The sequence below is a fragment of the Panicum hallii genome, chromosome 9 (assembly GCF_002211085.1).
Source record: "Panicum hallii strain FIL2 chromosome 9, PHallii_v3.1, whole genome shotgun sequence".
Lineage (NCBI taxonomy): Eukaryota > Viridiplantae > Streptophyta > Magnoliopsida > Poales > Poaceae > Panicum > Panicum hallii.
Window position 1 is genome coordinate 69034207 of NC_038050.1, and position 13810 is coordinate 69048016.

The 13810-nt window shown below is 57.3% G+C and overlaps 1 protein-coding gene across 1 annotated transcript; it reads left to right on the plus strand.

Annotated features, from left to right (window-relative positions):
- The first annotated feature begins 2986 nt into the window (after nt 1-2986).
- LOC112875093 (probable serine acetyltransferase 4) lies at nt 2987-4397 on the plus strand. Its single transcript, XM_025938800.1, has one exon. The coding sequence runs from the start codon at nt 3169-3171 to the stop codon at nt 4129-4131; it is 963 nt and encodes a 320-aa protein (XP_025794585.1). The 5' UTR covers nt 2987-3168; the 3' UTR covers nt 4132-4397.
- The last annotated feature ends 9413 nt before the right edge of the window (nt 4398-13810 follow it).

Consider the following 13810-nt stretch of genomic DNA (forward strand, 5'->3'; position numbering starts at 1 on the left):
TACCATTTGTGCTCTAGCTAGGGCTGCTAGCCTGCAGCCAAGGCGATGTCCATTGTCTTCGCTACTTCACTGTGACTGTGAGTGTTGCGTGCGGCGAATTTCAAGGCGTCTAGCTTCTGCGCGGATTTCTCCGTCCCTTCTAAGAAAAATTCGAGTTCACAAGAGCTAGTAAATCGTAGCCGTTCGTTGGACCCTACCACCATTGGACGTTGCTTTCAGCGTAGTTGCAGTGGTGTCACTTGTTACGTCTGCGGCTATCATCTAGAGCAGGATCCCTTGTAGCCCAGCAATTTGGTGTCCCGGCCGGATGCTAAAAATGAAGAACAGCGTGGTGATATTTCTTGGCCATCCTGCAGTGCAGCATTATGTAGCCTTGGATGTGGATGTCCCAAAGGGCAAGGCATGCCCTAGCTAAGTTTATTGTTGGATATGTTTATGCAAGAGGACGAGTATTCTTCTGATGATTAGACACAACCAAATAAGGTTAACATGATGGCATCATTCACAAATCACAAGCATTTTAATCTAGAACTAAACAATCCTATGGTGCATATATCTCCGTTAGCTGGAGTAATCTGTATGGTTCGACTCACACGTGAAGTTTAACTAGCCTTGCATCGCATCCATCTGATCCATGTGTCCGGAATGCCCCGTGTGCGTATGCCCTGGCATCAGCGCTGGATGGATCGATGGAGACCCTGAAACGTGGGCCAGCATAGAATATAGATGAGATGGCGCCCTGAGACCTTAACCTGTCGATTCTTTCCTTGGCTACCAAGGAGATAGGAGGTTGGGCACGACGACCTCGGTCAAAAAGTCAACGATCCGTGCCGTCGGCCCCATGTGGCGCCAAGATCATTTGCTGCGAGGAAGCTCGGGATCGCGGTGGAGCGAGGAGCCAGCCCTACGACTTCGTCGCCGCCCCGTCACTCCAAACGTCACCATTCCCCGCCGGACCGGATCCTCTGCGGCGCCCGGCGGCCGTCGCTGGTCGCTCTGCCGCGCGCGGCGTGCGCAGTGGATCCTGACCGATTAGTCTGACCCTGAAACGTGCAACTCCCCAGGTCTCTCCTGCCACTTAACCGTCAAGGCGGAGACTCTGTGCGAGGTGACCGTGCATGCACCTGAATCCTGCTACTGTGGATAATCTTCGATTTCACATTTGCTTCCGCGCAAGATGATTCCTTTTGTTGGACCAACCATTTTTTTTATAAAAAAATCCAGCACAATTTCGTTCCATGAGTTAGTAGAGATTTTTTTTCAAGTAACTACTAGTAGTGATTAATTTGCAGAAAATATGTATCTCTGTTGTCCCAAATATAATATAAGGGATTATAGGATTTTCATGATAATTTAAGAGTGAAAGCACGGTACTTCCTCCGTCCTAAATTATAAGTCCTAAATTATAATTCGCGTTGACCTTTTCGATAAACAGTTTTTCTATATATGTAGACATATTACGGGATGTTTGGTTCCCTAGGGCTTATTTTAAACCCTGTCACATCCAATGTTTCAATACCAATTAGAAAGACTAAATATAAACTAATTTTAAAACTGACTGCATAAGCCTAAGGCTTATTCACGAGACGAATCTATTAAGACTAATTAACTCATGATTTGCACATGTTTACTATAGCATCACATAGGGTAAACACAGACTAACCAGATTTAATAGATTCGTCTCGCGAATAAGCCTAGGGGTTATGGAATTTGTTTTATCATTAGCCTATATTTAATACTCCTAATTAGCATCAAACATCCGATATGATGAGCTTTAAAATAAATACTAGAGAACCAGACATCCTCTGGATGTATAATAAAATATATATCTATCTAGAAAAATTAAAATAAATTATAATTTGGAACAGAAGTAGTAGTGTAGTACTACGTATTATCACCAGAAACATCAACTAATCAATCGCAGGGTAAAGAGACGGGAGATGGAGGAAGAAGGATGCGGGGCACGTTAATTAATAAAGAAGGGTCTTAATTTTACCACCAATCCCATGTATTTTGGTGGCAACTTTGAAATCCTAGAACCACAGGATCAAGGAGGAACAATACGACCAACCACAATGGTAGCAGAATACCAGAAGTGGCAAAATGGTGTGGCTGGTCCGGCATCTGGCTAGGCGAATCCCATATCTCGCCGGATTTGATTTCAGTGGTCTCAGATAATACGCAACAGGGGAAAGGCGCACAGCGCAGCGCGACGGGTCGACGTCCAGCAGCAGCGACCTCACACTTGCGGGGCCGGGACGATCGAGCATCATGCTCCGACGGCGGCCTGACCTGACGGGGGCGCCGCAGCTCTTTCCGCCGCGAAACGCCGCGCGCCGGCCGGGAACGAACCGCAGCCACGCGACGGGGCGCGAGGTTGCGTGCGCCGCGCGCGCCCACCCGAGTTGCGGCACGCCTATCCTCTCGGCCCTGTGCGCGGCGCGGCGGAGGTTTGCCTGCCCCAGGAGCAGGGCCACCTTGCCCGGGGGGCGTGAGCGTGTGCGTGTCGCCGGTCCACGAGCGCCGCGCCGCGCCGCGTGTAACGTCACAGCCTCCTCCTTTTCGCTCGGCTAACGCTCTCGCGCTTTGCCTTTTTTTTTCCTGGCTGCTTTCCGGTCCGGATCTTTTTCCCCGCGGCAGTGTTGCTGCTCCGGACGAGTTCGATCGGCAGATATTCGTTCGGCATATGCTCGAAGCCCCAGCTTGTTATCGTACTCAGCTGAAGGATTTCGGTTTCCAGTTTTGCTGTGTCGCCATTGCAGTTTCTCCCGGACACCATGCTGGCGGCGCTGTGGCTGTTAAGGTTGGGCATGTTGCACAACGGTCTCGGCATGTAGCCACGTGCACAGCGCAGCGGTGGCAGAATTACGCGGCGAGTCAGCAAGCAGCTAGCTTACCTTGCCACGGAAGAAAGAGGGATGCCAAAAACAAATGTGAGCAGGGGGCTCCCGTCTCCAGACACCATCTGATCGCGCTTCTTCTCTGAAGCTTCGGCCGACCGGCGGCTCCCCCACCCTTTCTCGCCGGCAGACACGTATATATAGGAGTGCAAACACTTGACGCCTTGTGTAAGCGGCCACACACAACCTCCGCCCTCCACCGCCATTCACCACGAACATCCTCCTCTGCCTCTTCTGCTTCCTCTGCCCTGCGCGCCCCGCCGCACACATGGCTGCCTGCGTCGACAAGTGGCACCCCACGCACGCCGGCCGCCTCTCCAGCGCCATCTACCGCTATTTGCCGGACCGCGCCACCACCGCGGACCGTGCGATGCCCGCCGCCGCACCGGCGCCCGCGAGCGCCGGCAGCTGCTGCGTCCGCGGCAGCGGCGACGACGTCTGGGACGAGCTGCGCGCCGAGGCGCAGGCCGACGCGGACGCCGAGCCGGTCCTCCGCAAGTTCTACGGCGACCTCGTCCTGTCGCGCCCGTCGCTGGAGGCCGCCCTCGCCGCGCACCTCTCCGCCAAGCTCTGCGTACCCGGCGCGCTGCCGCAGGACGCGCTCCGGGACCTCCTCGCCGGGGCGCTGGCGGCGCACCCGGAGGCCGGCCGCGCCGCGCGCGCCGACCTCCTGGCCGCGCGCGACCGCGACCCCGCCTGCGGCCGGATGGTGCACTGCTTCCTCTACTACAAGGGCTTCCTCGCCCTGCAGGCGCACCGCGCCGCGCACGCGCTCTGGGCCGACGGCCGCGCCGCCGCGGCGCTCCTCCTCCAGAGCCGCGCCTCCGAGGTGTTCGGCGTGGACATCCACCCCGGCGCGCGCATTGGCTGCGGCATCCTGTTCGACCACGCCACGGGCGTCGTCATCGGCGAGACCGCCATCGTCGGCAACGACGTGTCCATCCTGCACGGAGTCACCCTCGGCGGCACCGGGAAGGAGTCCGGCGACCGGCACCCCAAGGTCGGGGACGGGGTGCTGATCGGCGCCGGCGCCAGCGTGCTCGGCAATGTGCACATTGGAGCCGGGGCCAAGATCGGAGCGGGCGCGGTCGTGCTCCGCGACGTGCCGGAGGGAACCACGGCCGTCGGGAACCCCGCGAAGGCGATCGGGAAGAAGGCGGCGCCGCAGCGGCGGCCGGAGGAGCAGCCCGGGGTCACCATGAGGCAGGGGTGGTCGGATTACGTGATTTGAGAGATCTTAGAGGGGTCTGAGTGCAAATATTAGTGCAGGAGAGTTTCCCTCCAAAAAGATATCTGTGGTTCATGGCCACTGCTATTCTGCTATAGCCTACACTAGAGAGCGAGCGAGCGAGCGAGCTGCGGTGCATAAGAGGGAGCTCAATTAGGAGTTGAGCCCTAGTGCAAATCCATATTTTTTATGTTCTTTTTTCCTTTGTCTGTTTTTGGAAGGAATAACAAGAAATGCATCTGATAAGTGTTATCGGTTGCTTGTAAATACTCCAGGTTCTATTGCAGCGCTGATATATTCAATTCCTACATGAAACTTCATAGTTGGTATAGTACTGTTCAAGTACAAACTCTGACCAAGTAGAGGTTGCCCGTTAACCTCTGTTTTACTGGAGGTCAAGCAAGCAGCGGTGGCGAATCGATGACTTCTGAAAACGATCTTGATTCTTGCAGGGCTGCTTCAGACAAATCAGACCGTAAGCGATTACAGCCTCTCAAGTAAAACTTGTCTGGCCAGTAAGGAGCTAGCAGCTCCATCCCAGAAATTGACTGCTTGTCTTTGCCCAAACAAAATCACCGGTGGCGTTTTCACCTTCTGAATCGGGGGAACCAATAATTGAAGCGAGGAGCTACTAAGCCGCGAGATAGTTGGGAATCTTGGCGAGGGAGGTCAGCCTGTCGCAAGTGGACGCAGCTGACGGGTGACGGCTACGGCTACCAGATGAGAGACGTCGCGGCCCGCAGCTTTTGCTTCGAAAGGGAGGAGTCGGAATCGAGAAATTGTTGGAGTATTCCAGCAAAGTCAGCTCAAGACTGTAGACTGTAGAGGAGATTATTGGTTTGGTTGCTTGGGGGCACTGCCATGGATTGAATGCTGATTCTCTGAATTCCGCAGGGAACGGGTGCCTTCCTCTCGCTGGCATGTTCGCCGGAACGGAATGGATTGGACGGCCGCTGGAGAGGAATCTCGGCACTAGCCCAAGTGGCCACCGCCATGACGGCAGTTGGGTTGGCAAAAGTGCAGAACTAAGATGGGCATAGCGTGGGAGAACAGGTGAAGGCGAAGTGCGCGAACCGCCTGCACCATTGTAGTAGGATGATGGTTCGTGCAAGCCCGTTGGACCGGACCTGCTGCGTCATGGCCGGCCGAAGCAGATGGGCCGACAAATGGGCTTAAAAGGCTCCGAGCTCGGTTATGGCCTAATGACTTGACTAGCCCAAACGAACGAGCGCTCATAGTCACAGTTCTTCTATGGGCCCTTGTCTGCAACCAAACCCACCACCACGCAGGCCCGAAAGAGTTCCGGTGAACAGTATGTTCAATATGGGCCTGAAATCGCACGACTCGTCATCCCCTTTGACGCGGCGGTCCCATGTGGTGAGGCAACATGGCCCGTCTGAGCCACAATAATATGACATGGCCCATCACAGCTGCAGCGCTTCTTCCTCCCTTGAGAAACGGCGGCTGGACCCGGTCGCTTCTGGTCCGCGAGTGTGGCCGCGTGGGTCGCGAGCTCTGGGGCAGAAGCACAACCGATCTCAGATTCCCAGTCCTCCTCCAGCTCATTTCCTCGACTCCACACGGCAGCCAGCCTCTCTCTACTCCGATCCGCCGTCGCCGGATGCCGTGGAAGCAACGCCCTCCCGCCGCGTGAGGCCAAGCATGCGCTCCCAAGCAAGCTGAGCGCCACCGAACCCCGTGCGCGCACCCCTTGGAACGGATCGAAGCCCACGAGCCAGGACAGACGGTACCCTCGTCGGGGCGTGAGCCAAGGGGCTCGAGTTCAAGAGCTACGGCCCAACGACGACGACGCGTTCCCCCGTTCACTCTCCTCCCATCCCACCTAAACCGCCGCCAACAGTAGAGCGGTTAGCCGCTGCTCCTTGTCGCTGCGGCCTGTCGTTTCGAATCATATCGCCTCCGCCACGAACCAGAACCCACCCGCTGCGGCAAGTTGCGGCGAGACCGATCGCAGGAACAGTTCGTCTCCCTGATAAACATCGTCGCGACCAGCTTGACATGATCATACGGTTCGGATCGCTGATCCCCGGCGCCAAACTGCGCGAGGCACCACGCGCGCCGGCCGTCGGCTCACGTCGAGTTCCAATCAATCAGCAGTCGCTCCGGCGTGCCGCTGGCGCCTGGCCGCGCCCGCTTCCCCTTGTTGCCAGCCGCCTCGTTGCCTTGCGACCGCACGCACCCGCCGCGCTGGTCGTAAAGCTCACTCATGGCTACCTACGTTGCCTGCTCATTTTCGGGTTGGGTCCATCGTACGCGAAGCTCCACGTTACGCTCCCCCCTTCTTGTCCCCTTTTCCTTTTTCCTTTTTGACGTGACGCTTGAACTTTACGGATTTTCATTTTTCTGCTCGCGATACTACTCGTTGTCGCATCCGGATGAATGAACGGCTAAATTGACGCCTAATGGGTCGGCGTAGCCCGGAACCGGAAGTGCTTGGTACCTGCTGCAAATTCAGATTAATCTCGATCGAGCAGTTGAAATGATAAGATCTGCAGAAACGCAGGCTCTGCAGTTTCCATTGGGCTGAACTTGGAGACAAGAGGATAATTCCTAGCGTATTGAATAGCGGCGCCTTCTCAAACGCTCGCATGCAACAGGAGTGCTGCGTAACCACATGGTATCGTCGATCGCTCGATCGTGATCCGAGATCCGAGAAACGTACCACCACTGCGCGCAAGCATGCAGGTCGCGGGGGCACGTCAAACAGGCCGCGCCAAGGGGCCTTAAATACATGGGGACGAGCAAGCTTACAAGGGCGATCAATGCGCGGCGGCGCCGTGCGCTCGGCCCGACCTGCATGGTCACAAGCCCCGGGTCGGTCTCCCTGGCCACTTCCCCCTGTTCTCTTCGCCACCGATCGAGCTCAACTCGTGAGGACGAGCGGGCTGGGCAGTGCTGACCTTCTGAACCTCTGATCTGATCGACGAGCGAGGGCGCCAGTCGCCAGGCCATGCATGCATTCCTCTCTGGCGAAAGCTGGCCGGCGCGGCATAGCGCCGACTAGCCTCCCCCTTTGACTGACGCCACAAGAGGAAGAAAAATACATGGCTCCGATCAGCTTGTCGCCGCCGGCCGGCCGGCCGGCAGGGGCGCCGCGATTACGGGCCTCCCACGTGAGCGCTGCCTTGGATGGACGCGCGCATCCCCCCTGCGCTCCTAATTAATCCGCCTAGGACTTTGCGTTTGTGCCGGGAATCTCTGTTACGTTACGCTGCGGCTGCCGAGTGCCGCGACACGATGGCATGCCCCCCTGCCGCCTCGCCGGCGCGCGCGCCGCTGCTAATTTATTTACTCGCCCCCGCGCCATCGGCTTCAGGGGCTCGATCGCCGCTAGCGCTTGGAAGGATTAGCGTGCCCAGGAGTCAACTGATTAGTATAGTGGTTAGGTGAAGATACTGATCGATGATAGGACCTCACATACACTGTACTCTCTGCTCCCGTCCATGGCATGTCTATATTTGTTGACCTGACAAGGTGTAGAGTACGAACTGCTGTCGATCAATGCCCTCTGGTCGTGTAGTATGTGCGTCGCTGCATCTGCTTGTGCCGTAGCTGTTGTTGTTCCTGCATTGCATGCACGGCACGCGACGTACTGCAGGGCCGGGTTGGCTTCTGCTTCTCCCTGTAGCCCTGTAGGGAGGGAGAAGCCGAGAAGGTACGCTCTCGGAATGGGGGGCATGCAACGTATACAAAAAGGCTGGCCATAGGCGAAAAGGTGAGGCTGCCTTTCCTGGGACGAGCAGCAAGTAAACAAGCCGGGAAATGGCGTCCCATAACGCTATCTCCAGCGATATCCTCCAAATCACATCCTCTATTTCCATCCTCTATATCAACTTCATTCTCTATACCAAATTTAACTCCAACAACATCCTCTATTTCCATCCTCTATACCCCACAATCTTATTTTTTTTATCATTTCTTCCTAACCGTTTCCCCCGAGCGCCAAGCCCGCGCGCCGCCCCGCAGCGCCCGTCCTCCTCCGCCCGCAGCGCCCCTCCTCCTCCGCCCGCAGCGCCGGCCCTCCCACGCCGCCCCTCCGCCCCGCCGCCCCGCGCTGCCCCTCCCGCGCCGCCCCGCGCCGTCCCGCCCCTCCCCCGCCCCTCCTCGGCCCCTCCTCCACCGCCCGCCCCCTCCTCCGCCGCCCGCCCCTCCTCCGCCCCTCCGCCGCCCCTCCTCCTCCGCCCGCGCCCCTCCTCCGCCCCTCCTCCGCCGCTCCTCTGCGCCCGCCCGCCGCTCCTCCGCGCCCCGCTGCCGCCCCTCCGCGCCCGCCGCTGCCGCTCCTCCTCACCCGCCGCCGCTCCTCCGCGCCCCGCGCCGCTCCTCCGCGCCCGTCGCCGCCCCTCCGCGCCCCGCGCCGCCGCTCCTCCGCGCCCGTCGCCGCCCCTCCGCGCCCCGCTGCCGCCGCTCCTGCGCCTCGCGCGCCCCACCGCGCCCTCCCGCGCGCGCCGCCCCTGCCCCGCCGGCCCGCGCCGCCCCTCCGCCCGCGCCGGCCCCCTCCTCCGCGCCCCGCCGACCGCGGCCCGCCGCCCCTCCTCCCGCGCGAGCCGCCTCCCCTGGCCGGCCGTTTCCTCCCGTGCGCGCGCGGAAGGGGCGACAGCATGGAGGACGCCGGTCGCCCCTTCGTCTGTGCGGGACGCAGTGGGAGTCCTCCATTTTAGCGATCCTTTTAGCGGGTACCGCTGGAGCTTTACGGAAGCTACAGAATCCTCCAATTTAGAGAACCGGGCCTTTTACAGCACACCGGTGGAGATAGCCTAACAACCCAAACTGGCCGCGGCCTGCAGCCTGTGCATGCAGCACTGCAGCCGGTGTGGCAAGCTAGTTAATGGCAGCCAGAGGCCAGAGCCTAGGTTACTTTCTTCTGCTTAGTTGATGAACAGATGAATGGACGCTCTAAACAGCTCCAAGTACCGTCTGAAGATCCTCAAATCAATTCCCTGACCAGTAGTATATCTCTCCATCGATCCTCAATAGGCAACATATCCACACACCACCGCCCAGTCCAGTCTTTAATAAGAGTTGCAGGCGCAGAGATCATATCGGCAGGCTCGAGGTTTCAAGCAGCGAGCGACGTAACCCCGGCAGTATGGCATGAACATTATCAGTTTGGGTGAGTGCTGTATCATCGTCGTCTGCTTGGGTGGAATCTCGCAGGCTGAGGCAGCGCCCTCCTCCTGCAGTCCTGCTCGTGCTTGAATGCGTTCGTTAGGGCGTTCTGCAGCTTCTGTGGACGGCGCAGGGGCGCACCGTACCCCCTGCAGAGCGCTTAAAAATTAAAAACGATATACTACGTCTACGCCAGCGCATTTATACCGCCCCCCCTCTGCAACCTCTGTTGCCCCTCGGTCATTTATTTTCCAGGTGACTCGTAAATAGATGACCTGTTGTTGTCGCAGACCGCCGATGAAGAATTGGCTCCTGCTGCGTTCTGTTCTTGGGCGGTGTGGTTTTGTTTTGATTGATGAAAGTTGTGTCCAATTTTGTGGATGACATCCTAATAATACTGGATTTTACCGGACGAGCAGAGGGTAAATGAGCAGACAATGGAGATGCTCTCTTTCTCTTGTCTGTGCGTGCATGAATCCATGAAGGACATGCTAGATTACTAGACCTGTAGACAGCATCTACTAGCTTACCCCATAGCTGCCGTCATTGCTCGCAGGAACGCAGGACGATCCTGCCTCCGCTACGAAAATTCGCTTGATTGCTCTCAACAGAGAAAAAAAAACGAGGAAAACATTAGCGCGTATCCAAGAACAATGATTGCGTCCACGCCATGCCGCCGGGACAGGAACTCGCGCCTTTTGACCGGCACACGCACAAGGCCATCCTATCCATCGATCGCCCGTCGCAAGGTTGCCAAACACATGCAACTCCCACGGAACAGGGGAAAAGCTGAAAAGGGAGCCTGATCGCACGCAGAGGAGGGAGGTTGGCCGGGGGCGAGCAGCGAGCCCAGCAAGTGAACAAACGGAAGATTCCACCGGCGAGGTCTTCCTGTATCCCCGCTCGTGACTCCGCGCGCCCCCGTGAGCCGCCATGTGCGCGCGGCGCGGCACAGCACGCCACAGCGAACCGCCGTTGCGCTGCGCCCCGGCATGGCCACGTTTCCCGGCCGCCGAGACGGAGGAACCCCAGCGGGCCGGCCGCGGCCGGGGATCGAAGGGCGCAGTGCGCGGGCGGGCGGGACAAGAGCTCGCGTCCACGGCATGCTTGGGATTGAGAAGGCACGCGGCCGGAGCCCACAGCGCTGGCACTCGCCACCGGCCATGATCGGTGGCCGGATCGCTTTTTCGTGCGGGGGGTCTGATCGGGAGCAGCGAGCAGATCGCTTCCATGCACGTTCAGGCCGATCATTGCCGCCTGCCGCCCGCGATCGCAGATGCGGTAGCCGCAGAGGCCAGAAATTCCTCCCCGCTTTTCACCCCAATCATTACTCACTGATTGGGGCGCTCTGCCGCTGGATTTAGAATCTCATCAGCTCCATTATCGACAGGGATTCAGAGGTCGCGCGGTGCATGAATGCGTGTTGATCGTAGGGGGGGATCAGATCAAATCAGGCGGATCGATCAGTATAGTAGGGCGCCATGCGCCGCGAGGGCGATCGATGGCAGCGGAGACGAATCCATGTCGTGGGTGTTGGTTGTAGTTGTAACATCTGCGACACGGACTAGATCGCGGCTCTCAGATCAAATCATGGAGCGAAAACATTGCGAGGACGTCCGGCCGGGCCGGGGCTCTTGGCTCATCGTCAAGCTCTCGGCGGTCAGTACCCCTCATCATACGCGGCGCTCGCATCGGCACATGCCTCGTTTCCAGGAATCCTGTCCGAGAGGGTAGAGTCCAAGCCGGGAATTAATGGCGAGGGCCCCCGCCCACGACCAGCTCGCTCATGCAGAGCGCACGACGATGCAGGGAGCTGCTAGCTACATTGACGAGGAGGCGACGCGGGCGTACGTGCATGCGCAGGCGCAGGGCGCAGCGCATAGGGTGGTTGCGGCCGGAGCAGAGCGCAGCTCGCTGCCGCTCATCATGGCGCGCTGCCGGCGACTGGATGGCCGGCGGCCGGTTGGTGGATTCGCCGCTGCAGCGGCCAGCGGTCGATCGAGCCGACGCTCGCCCTGCAAGAGGGTTCCTCCCATCAAATTGAATTCTCCTTGTCCGGCTATCTCGGCGTGTAGACCGCTGCCGCGTTGGTGCGTGATGCCATGTTTAGGGTGGGTATCTAGGCGATCTTTGTACTCTGGTGCGCGGTGGTGCCGATCGAGGCGTAGTCGGGCCTACTACTCTACATGTCCCTCTCAGTGTCACAGCTGCGTGTACGTATCGATCATCCAGATGACAGGTGGTCCCGCGTCGTACGCGGTTCATCAGGCCGTCAGCGGCGCAGATGGGATCATCGCAGAAATCCATATACGACGGCATGATCTTAACAGAGCTGCCTGCTGTTGGATCCAACGGTCGGGAAAAAACATTATTATACTCGTTCATGAGGAATCAGAATTACATTGGATTTTGGACTCATCAGCATGCTAAGTATGCGTGCGTGTGGTTTTGTTCCTGCGCCCGCTTGTTGAGATGGGATTAATAGGGTCTTCCCCTCCCATTTGATCCATATATATGAGCTTGCGCACGGGGTCCTGGGCCCGGCCTGGGCCCTAGCCCTAGTTACATGCATGGCCCTGGGCCCTAGCCCCAGAGTGATATGATGCGTCCAGTGATAAGAAACAAGAGTGGATTACAAGCTAGTAGTAGCACGTAGCCACCTGTTCCTCGCCAGCTTCCGATTTGGCAGAGCAGCAGCGTTGATGTGAACGCTCATCAACCAGGAAAACCTAACAAAGAAACTTTGATGTGTAGCAAGTGCATGGAGCGAGCTAGGAGATGTGTGCATGGGTGGTGCATGGTTGGAGCTAGCCGTTGTGACCTGACCTCGTTCCACTTTTCTCGGCGGAACGCGATCCCCGAAAAGCAAACAGCAGAATCCCGAAAACCACACGAACTAGCGGTCGCGAAATGTGCTAGCTTGTCGTGAGCCTAGGCACCATCTCTTGGACGGTTAAGGATTAGTTTATCAATCTTACTACCAATCCCCAGTCCAGAGTTCCAGACCCTTGACGCGCAATTTAAACAGCACTAGTACTATATGAAAAAAGCGACTAAACAAGGACAAACACAAAGGGAATGCTATTTGGTCAAAGCTAACGTAAGGCAACTGCAAGACAACTACAGTATAGACGTATAGTATATATACTGTATATACTCGTATATATAAAGGAAAAGGTCATCATTGAAACTTTGCATGTAGATGGCCCTACACAGTACAGATACAGACGCTCACAAATACGTACGCACGCACACTCACATCTATAAATACACGCACGCAGCTCTATCTCTACGAGCACTCCGAGAGACTGAGCCAGCTGATCCTTGGGATTGACAATGTCACCACGGGCGTCTCGTTGTCGAGAGACACGTCGACTACCACTGAAATAATAGCGCCGGTTAAATCCTACAATAAATCTAGAAAAAATGCGAGCACCCGTGCTCAGTCGAGAACTCGGATCCGGATAGGCAGATTCTATGATAAAGAATCTTACCAGTTAAGCTACGCTCTTTTCACATCAAATTAGAATTTTGTATCAATTACCAACTTAAATTCGGAACTGATGTATAAACATAGTTAAGCTACGCTCTTTTCACATCAAATTAGAATTTTGTATCAATTACCAACTTAAATTCGGAACTGATGTATAAACATAGTCTACCCATACCGGTTGAATAGCAGAATTTTAGGCTGTCAGTCAAAATGCCGCCCTGTCGCAGGCAGCTCATCACTCATCAGCCTCGTGGCACCACTGTGGGGAATGGTTCAGGAAGTCAAAAAGGTCAAAAGAAGCATGTAGTACGTACAAAAGCGGCAGTAACAAAAGGTGTGGATGGACCAAAGTGTAGTAATAAAGCTTATAAAACCAAAAAGAAGCACGCGCGCGCGCGAGCGTTCCCGTGAAATGTCACCACACGAAGGGCATTGCTTACAGGCCGGATTTACGTAACTTGCCACGGTAGACGGATTGCTCTCTCAGGAAATATGGTTCTAGAAAACCAGAACTCTCACGCCAACGGCCGGCTCCGCCACGTGCGTGCGTGATGTTACCAAGTAGAGTACGTGCGTGCATGAATACCGGACGACCCGCCCTTGAGGCCTTGACCGAGCTACAGTACGCCCAAGCTAGCAACCCAGCACGAGGCTCCGGCGTGCCTCCGCGGCCGCTCTGCTGCCGAGGATCACGTACCGGACGGCGGACGCGGCCGGCCCGGCGGCCGGGGAGGGTGGCGCACGCACGCACCCTCCGCCGCCGGTGGCGTCAAAACGGAGTACTTTTCTAATCCCTCGCGGGCGCCTACGTAACGCAACGTACGTCGCGCATCTCCACGCCGCTTGGCCCGTCCCGCTTGGCGCCGTCCCGCCCCTTCGGATCCTTCCCTTCCGCTTTGCGGTGCGCGACTGGCACGGGCGGTTAATTAGCGCAGGCGAGACGGGACGACGGACTCGCTCTCGCCACCAGCTAGCTTCCTCTCCCACGGCGACTCCTGCCATTGGAAACCCCCGGTGGCTGCTTTATTAATCGCCTTCCGATCGGGGGCGCCCCCACACGCG